Source organism: Triticum aestivum, chromosome 1B (genome assembly GCF_018294505.1).
Source record: "Triticum aestivum cultivar Chinese Spring chromosome 1B, IWGSC CS RefSeq v2.1, whole genome shotgun sequence".
In the NCBI taxonomy this organism is placed as follows: Eukaryota; Viridiplantae; Streptophyta; class Magnoliopsida; order Poales; family Poaceae; genus Triticum; species Triticum aestivum.
In genome coordinates this window covers 404,834,451-404,844,752 of record NC_057795.1, presented here as the reverse complement: position 1 = coordinate 404,844,752, position 10,302 = coordinate 404,834,451, and the positions used below count along the sequence as shown (strand labels likewise).

Genomic DNA, 10,302 nt, shown 5'->3' with positions numbered 1-10,302 from the left:
TCGCCCTCCACGGTTTCTGTTTGTACAAAGTGGGTGTTTATTTTTTCTCTCTGGAGCCATTGCAATATCATAGAAACTGAACTCTGAGTGGACAATACAGTTATATTGTTTGATGAAATTATCTGCCATCTGGACTGCAGTATTACACATTGTTTGACAATACAGTTATATACTGGCATATTGAACATTTGCAAATACTAGTATACATTGGAACCATTTTAATTCAAATAGTTTGATGGGCGATCTGTAATAGTTGGTTGTATAACTGAAGCGTGTCTTATATAAACCATCACGCTTGATAAATCATCGCCGTAGTCATCACACTGCACACTGGACAGAAATGCAGGGATGGTTGGAATCTACTGCACACTGAAGCCAACGCGATCGATTGGTGGCAGAAAACTACAGCGACAGAATGGGAATGGGGAAATTTTCACAAAGCGCACTAGCACTGAGCAAGATATTGCAGAAGAATTCGAGGGTAAAATGCTGCGATTTCCATTCTAGTATCACTGATGTACATCCAATCACTGAACACTGAACAAGAGCAGCGAGATGCGGCCATTACAATGAAGACAATGAACAGTGGACACCCATAGCTAGCTATATATGCTACGAATCTGGCTACCAGCGCGAGGTGGATTCGAGTGGACGGGCGCGGCCTAGCCGCCGAAGCCGTAGAGGGTGCGGCCCTGGCGCTTGAGCGCGTAGACGACGTCCATGGCGGTGACTGTCTTGCGGCGGGCGTGCTCGGTGTAGGTGACGGCGTCGCGGATGACGTTCTCCAGGAAGATCTTGAGCACGCCGCGGGTCTCCTCGTAGATGAGCCCCGAGATGCGCTTCACGCCGCCCCTGCGAGCCAGACGGCGGATGGCCGGCTTGGTGATGCCCTGGATGTTGTCGCGCAGCACCTTCCGGTGGCGCTTTGCGCCGCCCTTGCCCAGCCCCTTCCCTCCCTTGCCGCGGCCGGACATCTTCGAGGCTTCTCTCTCCGGCGAGCTTGGCTGGTGTGTGTGCGCGCTGCTGGCCTGGTGGTGGCTGTTGCGGCTGTGTGGTGTGGTCTATGGTGGTGGCGTGTGGGGAATTTATGGCTGCGAGGTTTCGGGGGAGAAGAGGGCCGTCATCCGCGTGATGCGAACGTAAGCCGTCAGATGGGAGATGAATGGCTGTGAACGGGGGAGCATGGGTGGCGCGGATCAATGACATGGCAGGACGCCGGCACAGAAATTGTGTTTTCTTTTTCTTTTCAAAAATAAGCTCAAGAAGGACGGACACGGATTTGGTGAACATGGGCCCTATTTGAATTCCTGAGTTAGAGTTAGTTTGGACTCAACTAACCTAAAAATATCCAAACTGAAGGGTTAGTTTGGGCTAGATGCATCTAACCCACCCAAAAAACTAACCCACCCAAGAGGTGCTTATTTGGGTTAGTTCTTGCCGGGACCACTAAAAAAATATATATTTTCTCCCGCTCTCCCCACAGCAGATCCCTCCCCACGTCCTCGAAGCTTCTCGTCCTCTCCCTCCCCCCTCTCGCACCGCCCGTGAAGGCGCCTCGCCGTATCCGCGCTCCCGTCCGCCACCGGTAAGCAGCCCCGCCCTATTCTCCCGTTCCTACCCCCTCATCTCCCCGCGGCCTGTCCGCCCGCCGGTAAGCAGTCGCGGCTCCTTGCGCGGCCCGTCCCTGTCGGCCTCGGCCAGCGCGGCTCCTTGCGTACGGACGACGGATTCGGCCGGCGGGCTGCGAGATAAGCCAGCGCGGCTCCTTGCCGGGCGCGTCCCTGTCTGCGGCCAGCGCAGCTCTCGACCAGGGCTCGCCCAAAGTAGCCAAATGATTGAGAAAGAGAATTTATTGTCAATCTAACCATGTCATCCAAACACCTCTTTGGCTAGAGTTAGTTCAGCATTAGTTCAGGGTTAGAATCTAACTCTAACCTCCAACTGAGTTAGAGTATCCAAACAGGGCCTTTATATGAAGTAAATTCAAAAGAATGTTAAAAAACAAAAAAAATCTAAATTTATTTTTGTAAGTTACATAGTCAACAGGTACACTCGCATATGGAAGAAACACATCTGTGGTAATCTGGGCAAAAATGACAAAATCGAAGCTATATTAAAAACACTGTCTAATGAATAGTATGGTTGCATTTGTATTTTCTTCACTAAGAATACCATATGTGTCAATATATCATGAAACTTCACAGGAGAGTAGAATGATCGACTAAGTTTCATACCGCAAAATTTCAGAAAGTTTTAATTTTTCTAGTATTTTGTATGAATTTACTACTCATGTGGGTGTGTGCGCATCCATGTTCACCTTTATATTTTCGCAAAGAGGACACGGTTTTAAATTAACGAAGCAACCAACAGGTCAGGGATTACACAATGCCACCATTACAAGCATTGAAAAAGACAACAGATGATTGAAAAATACAAGAAGGCACCCTGAGAAGCTTACAACTCTACGCTAAAACTAGCACTAAACATAAAAAGGAATGAAAACACTACTAGCAAAGCGAAGACCGCTAAACTCGGCAGGAGAAACTTGAGCAGAGGAGGCATGAAGAAGCATTGCCTAGGAAAAAGAGACGTGGCATTGATCGGGGTAACATCAAGGATAGGAAGATTGGCGACACCTTCATGTACTCATGTCATAGAGTGACCATACCCTCTCGCCTTGGCTCCAAAGGCGCTGAATCGTCAGACATGAGGAATGCTCACTCAAGAGCAAGAGAGGTGCTGAACTCGTGACCCGAAGTAGCCCCATTGCACGATCACCTTGACAAAGAGAGCACGCTAGTTCAACCACATCGCCAAAGATCTTGGACAGCCTGCAAGGTACGGGGCAGCAGGCTAACAAGACGAGAGAGGGGCGATGAGGCAAATGTTGAAATATGAGATGGGCCTAGAGCCCATATGACAATTTTAGATTTAATCTCTAAGGGCCCATGTAGGTGGCATGACAAGGTGGTGGGAAGTTTAGTCCCACCATGCTAGTGGAAGGAGAGTTGGAGTGGTTTATAAGGGATTCTCTCCCTCATGCTATTGGAGCTTGAGAAGAAAGAAAGTCGTCGCGCACTCCTCCTCCTTTGCTTGCCTCGCCTCGTCACGCCGCACTGCGGGTTGCGGGATTGAGCCGAGCCGAGCTCACTCCTATGCACTTCTTTTTGCCGGTCAGGAACGGAGAGTCTTTGACAGGTAGGGCCATGATCTAAGACGTCAGATCATGGGCTACCGACTTGGACGTGGGTTCAGCCCATGTCTCTCCACGCGCGGCCACACATATATATGTGGGGCACTGCCAACCTAGCCGCCGCGAAACAGAACGCATCTCCGCCTCCGCCTCCACGCCCACGTTGTTCCTTTGCTGCTGCTGCCGCCGGCGACTCCATCCCGTTCACCGTGTACACGGTTGACGGGAGAGCAGGCCTCCTAAAACCCTGCCTCTCCGGATCCTGTACAGGAGAGGGTCGATTAGGTTTTTGGGTAGCGACTACGCGACTGCTCGCTTCTGTTCATCTACGTTCGTATCACCTTCATCATCACCATGTCGACCGACGCCGATCGTGCCGCCGCTGAGAAGGCCGCCGAGGATGCCGCGGCTGCTGCCACTGTCACTGCCGCCGCGTGGCCGATTGGAGGGTATACATCGCTTATCCCTCTCGTGTTCCTTCTGTTGTAGCAGTACTAGCGATATGCGTAGATGGTTCTACTATGTGCATAGTACATGCTCTGTTAGATTGTAATTAGTGTGTTATCAATGATGTCCATGTCATGCTCATGATTTATTCATGGATTAATTTAATCGAAAAACTGCCTATTTATTCATCAGCAAACACGTCGACCACTAAAGAGAAGAACCGGGAGCCCCCCCAGCCAATGACATATGGCAGCCGCCGAGAAGGGGGGGCTTTCCCCTTTCGCCGGAATGAAGATGTCGTACTGCTGGACAGAGCCATACACACCGTCCCGGAACACTACCTATAAGAAGGTCAGGGTGTCGACCGCCAAAACCCACTGCTCGAGAACCAGAGCCACCCAAAGCTCACACCTTCGGTTCCCCTCTCACAGAGCCCAAATCATACCCAAGGCGACACCTCCATGGAGGGCACGGCACGCAACGTTGATGTCACCCAATCCACAAAGAATTTGGACTTTCGTCCGAGCAATGGGTCGAGGGTAGATGTAGGGGATCTCAGCCATGCCTCCAAGGAGGAAGAACAGTGTCTCAGAGCATCGTCGTTGTTGGGCAGGAATTACCGGCCAAGGTTAATTTCCCTTGGTCGCGAACAAACCACGGACACCCGCCGATCTCCATAGCCGGTGACGAATCACCACGAACAATTGGAACCAACAGGGAAGAGAGAGTCAAAGGGGAACACACACCTCACATGTGACGGGAAGAACGCTCCGCATCGCAGTTGCCGCCCGCCGCAGTCTCACCTCCCGAGAGGACGAAGGCATCAACCAAAGCCCCTCACCAACGGCGCCCTCCGCCTGAACGACGTCGCCGCACCAGTAAAGGTCGTCGCCTAGATCTCGGATACCTCCGCATGAGACGGAGTGATGAAGGCCTCGCCACCACCTTCACCAGCGTCCGCCCAAGCTTGCCCGATGAAAACCTCAGGTGGCGCGCGAGGAGGAAGGGGAGGGGGTGGGGGCGTGCGTGGAAATAGTAGTCGCCGCTCGAGAGAACGATGCGGGGGCTATTTCCCTAAGTTAGGTGTGTTCTCGTGAGTACAACCGAGGTGTGTTTTCTCAGTGTTAGGAATAGATGCACATGCTAATTAATGAATTATTATTACCGAACTGTCATTAGTGTGTCCATACACCTGACAATCACCTTTCCGTATGGACACTTCACTTCGGATATGTCCCTTCTCCCTCTCTCAGACAATATGTAACCGACATCTCTCAAGGTACCCCCTCGGCTTGTATATATAGCATTAGACCAGTGAAATCCTTAGCAGTTGATTCATTCATCTATTCTCAGTGATGACCCCACCAAGATCACTTCTGTGCTTGAACTACTATTCCAGATGACTTCTATTTTCCTGGAGAACAAGATATGTTGTCTGAAGTTTACACCTCAACAATGCAGATTTATCTGTCGCATCAGGAAGGCGCCAAAAAGCATGTTTCATTTGGTACAATTGGTGTATATGCTTTTTTCATGGAGAAGAACAGATATGTTGTCCGAATTTTGCAACTGTTGCAAATTTCATTCAGTAGAATTGGTGTATATGCCAGACAAGTTTCATGCCACGCTGCAAAGAAAATCAACACTCAACGGCAATGGTGTTTACTACATTTAATTAACATATTCATTGACATGAGAAACGTCGGCAACATTCACAGGTACCTTTAGCGCCATCCACAGCTTCTCGGCTTCCTCCTGAAGAAAAAAAAAGGATTTGCACATTTTGACACGCTGGTAAACAGAAAGATTAGCTCTGCACTGTACATGCTTGTAGATCCTCTAGGGTGGCCGATTCTTTTTCCTCTATAAAAGCCATTAGTTCGTTTGCATATTGTGTGCTATAATAAAGGGACTTGTGTGTAAGAGCTAGACCTCCTTTTAGCATAGCTTGCAAGTTTGCAGCATCAAGATGATGCAGACACAAAACAGTCCCATTTCTGGTTGTCTAACTTGCAGCAGCTCTGAACTTCAGGGTTAATATTGATGTTTCCTTCCCTAAATATCACTTGTCATTGGCAGTTAAAAAGATACTGCAGTAACTATGATCATCTTGAATGGTGAAAACTTAGCCAGCGACACCATCCATATGTGCCTCCATTTCACCCTCACCACTCATTGGTCTCCAAATTCTCATGGCAAAACTTCCAGGAACACTAGCCATCGGGCAATAGTTCCTCAACACCATTTCAGGGGGGGTTGATTTTGACTGGCACTGTTTACCTCCAAGTGGGAGATCCGGAGGGATAGTACTTGGAGTGAAGTGCGAAACTTTAGAGGTGCTGAATGTGGTCCACGGTGATTGTGCTGTCAAATTTCGTGTAAGGTCAAAAATTGACGGCTTCCGATGGGCTTTGGTGGCCGTATACGGTGCAGCACAACCAGAGCTTAAACCGGAATTCCTCATAGATCTGGTGAGAATTTGTGGGGATGAAAGGTTACCCATTCTGGTGGGGGAGATTTCAATATCATTAGAAGACAAGAGGGAAAAATAATGACAACTTTGATGGAAGATGGTCATTCATGTTTAATATGATAATTAAAAGTCTCGATTTGAGGGGATTGACCTCACTGGTAGGCAATTCATGTGGGCCAATTCTTTGCCAATTCCTACTTATGAGAATTTGGATAGGGTTCTCACTAGTGTTGAGTGGGAACAAAAATTTCCGTTGGTTACGGTTCAGGCCCTACAGAGGGCCATCTCTGATCATACCCCGCTACTAGTTGATTCCGGGGAAGCGACCCACGTGGGAAACAAAAATACTTTCTCTTTCGATTTAGGATGGTTTGAGAGGGAGGGCTTCATGGAGCTCATTGCGGCTGAATGGGCCAAAGACATGGGAGGATCTTCTAGTGTTGAGAGATGGCAAAACAAAATTAGACATATGCGCCAGTTTTTGAGAGGCTGGGCCAAACACCAAAATGGTATCTATAAAGTGGAAAAGGAAATATTGACATGAATTATTAATGAACTTGATGTGAAAGCGGAATCCATACTTCTTAATATTTCCGAGAGAGATATTAAGAATGAGGCCGAGAAGAAGATACAAGCCCTTATGAGAGAGGAGGATATGAAATGGGCGCTTAGAGAAAAGGTTTCTAAGATTGTCCAAGGGGATGATAATACACAATTCTTCCACATGATTGCTAATGGGAAGCATAGAAAGAAAAAGATAATACAACTAGAACAAGATGAGGGTACAACTGTAGGACATGAGAACCTAAAACTATACATTTCCGAATATTATAAGGAACTTTTCGGAGCACCCAAAGAAAGTTTTGTTTCTCTTGATGAGAATGTGATCGGGGACATACCGCAACTCAACTTAGAAGAGATTGAGGTGTTGTCTGCCCCTTTCACTGAGAAAGAGGTGTTTGATGCTATAACGCAAATGAAGCATAATAAAGCGCCCGTGCCAGATGGGTTCCCGGCAGAATTTTATCAAAAATGTTGTCATATAATAAAGTGTGCTCTTTTGCCTATGTTCCATGATTTGTTTGAAGGCCACTTAAATTTGTTTCACCTCAACTTTGGAACAATAACGTTGTTGCCAAAGAAGGTGGAAGTTGTTCGCATTGAGCAGTTTTGTCACGCCTAATATGTGACCCTATCCAAAAGGAACTCGAAGGTCCCACCAAGGATAGACCCGCATATTGAAACGCTTTTGCAAGGTGGATATCATTACATCAACATTACATAATAGATGGGGATACATACAAGAGGCATACAATGCCACACGAATACAATATCATCATACATAAGAGCATCATACAACTATGGATGAAACACAAACAGAAACTCAAACGACATCCACCCTGCTAGCCCAGGCTGCCGACCTGGAACCTATCCCCTGATCGAAGAAGAAGCAGAAGAAGAACTCAACGCAAGCAAGCATCGCTCTCGCGTCATGAACATCGCATAAACCTGTACCTGCAACTGTTGTTGTAGTAATCTGTGAGCCACGAGGACTCAGCAATCCCATTACCATGGGTATCAAGACTAGCAAAGCTTAAAGGGAAAGGAAGGGGTAAAGTGGTGAGGCTGCAGCAGCGACTAAGCATATATGGTGGCTAACATACGCAAATAAGAGCGAGAAGAGAGCAAGCGGAACAGTCGTGAAACTAGCAATGATCAAGAAGTGATCCTGAACTCCTACTTACGTCAAACATAACACGAAACCGTGTTCACCTCCCGGACTCCGCCGAAAAGAGACCATCACGGCTACACACGCGGTTGATGCATTTTAATTCGGATCTGGTGTCAAGTTATCTACAACCGGACATTAACAAATTCCCATCTGGTTATAACCGCAGGCATGACTTTCGAAAGATTATACCCTGCAGGGGTGTCCCAACTTAGCCCATAACAAGCTCTCGCGATCAACGAAGGAATAGACCTTCTCCCAGGAAGACCCGATCAGACTCGGAATCCCGGTTTACAAGACATTTCGACAATGGTAAAACAAGACCAGCAAAGCCGCCCGATGCGCCGACAATCCTGATAGGAGCTGCACATATCTCGTTCTCAGGGCAACACCGGATAGGTCAGCCTACGAGTAAAACCAGCCCTCGAGTTTCCCCGAGGTGGCCCCGCAGTCTGCCCGGTTCGGACCAACACTTAGACAAGCACTGGCCCGGGGGGGGGGGCTAAAATAAATATGACCCTTAGGTTAATTACTCCCAAGGGAAATATAGGTGGTGGTGAGGCAAATGGTAAAACCAAGGTTGGGCCTTGCTGGAGGAGTTTTATTCAAAGCGAACTGTCAAGGGGGTCCCATAAATCACCCGACCGCGTAAGGAACGCAAAATCCGGGAACATAACACCGGTATGACGGAAACTAGGGCGGCAAGAGTGGAACAAAACACCAGGCATAAGGCCGAGCCTTCCACCCTTTACCAAATATATAGATGCAATAATAATATAAGAGATATTGTGATATCCCAACCAAAATCCTGTCCACCATGGAGCAATCTTCAACTTCACCTGCAACTAGCAACGCTATAAGAGGGCTGAGCAAAGCGGTAACATAGCCAAGCAACGGTTTGCTAGGAAGGGTGTCAAAGGTTAGAGGTTCATGGCAATTTGGGAGGCTTGATGAGCAAAAGATAGGTAACACAGCATAGCGATAGAACGAAGCAACTAGCATAGCAATGATAGTAGTGAGATCCAGGGTAGCGGTCATCTTGCCGGAAATCCCGCTAGGAAGAAGAACGAGTCCCTGAAGAAGATGAACGGACGTAGTCGAACGAATCCTCACAATCGCAACATTACTGGAACTAAGAAGCAACACTGGAAAGAAACAAACAACATGGTAAATGCACAAGCATAAACATGGCATGACGCACAAACAAGTATGATGCATGTCCGGTTTAACGAGGCATGGCATGGCAAAGTGCAACAAACAATACTACAAGTTAAGTGGAGATCAATATGCAACGAGTTGCATATTGACAAAACACCACATCAATTATTTAGTTCTCTCTCGGTTTTGTACCCAACAATATTAAATGTTATTAAACATGGCAAGGGGTGAAGCATATGAAAAACTACCTATCTAGACAAGTTTAAATGAGGCCGAAAGAATAAACAACAAGTCCGGAAAATCCCCATATGCATATTTTAGATTCGGTACTGTTATGCCCTAAACACAATTTTATTGTTGTTCAACAGGAAAATAAAGTGCACCATGTTAATCTAGGCATTTTCCACCCCATTTACATATAAAGTTTATTTAAAACTGAGCTACGGTTATTTAGTTATGAAATAAATCATTTTAGCATGGCATTATGCAAAATAAACACAAACAGCATGTTAAACATTTTTAACATAGATGAAAGTGGCATATTATTAATCTACACAATTTTCTGAGCATTTTACATGTTTAAACCATTTTAATCCGATGCACGGTTATTTACTTGTGAGCAATTTAAAATAATGGCATCCTCCTGTAATTATGCATGCACTGGATAAAAGACAAATTCGCAGATCTGAAAAAAACTACACTGGGCCGAATCTGGCTGGGCCAAAGTGCACAGGAGAGGGGGAGGGGTCTGCTCACCCTGGGCCAAGGCCCGGTTGGATCTGGAGGAGGCCGGCAGGGCGCTGCCAGGCTGAAGCAGAGGAGCGGAGGAGGCTGGGCCCTCCTGGCGCTGGCTGGGCCTTGAGGCGCTGGGCCGGAGAAGAGGAGGCCCATGCACGGGCGACGCGGTGGCCCAAGCACGCTAGCGGCGCGGTCAACGCGAGCGGGTGGCTGCGCTCTGCTCGTTGCAGAGGACGAACAACTCGATGCAGGGGGCAATGGCCACGGCCGGACTCGAGTGGCAGCGGCTGCAGGGAAGGCCGACGAGGTGGGGACGGGGCGGATCCGGCGGATCCAGTCGAGGACATGGCCGGAGGCGGGCGGGGAGCTGAGGCCATGGCGGCGGCGTCCTGGTTCAGAGAGAGAGAGAGATGGGGCCAGGGAGAGAGAGGAGGAAACAGGACGGGGCGGCGCGGGCTCACCGTCGATGGGCGCGAAGACGGCGGGGACGCTCCTGCGGTGAGCTCGCCGGCGACGGGCAGGGGAAGTCCGGCAAGGCGAGGCAGGAGCTCCCTCGATCCAGAT

The 10,302-nt window shown here is 48.3% G+C and overlaps 1 protein-coding gene across 1 annotated transcript; it reads right to left on the bottom strand.

Annotated features, from left to right (window-relative positions):
- Positions 1–474: 474 nt before the first annotated feature.
- On the bottom strand, positions 475–974 carry LOC123091819 (histone H4; the record flags this gene model as incomplete). Its single annotated transcript, XM_044513432.1, is given in 1 exon segment — positions 475–974. A coding segment is annotated over 1 exon segment (312 nt). The 3' UTR covers positions 475–662.
- Between the last annotated feature and the right edge of the window lie 9,328 nt (positions 975–10,302).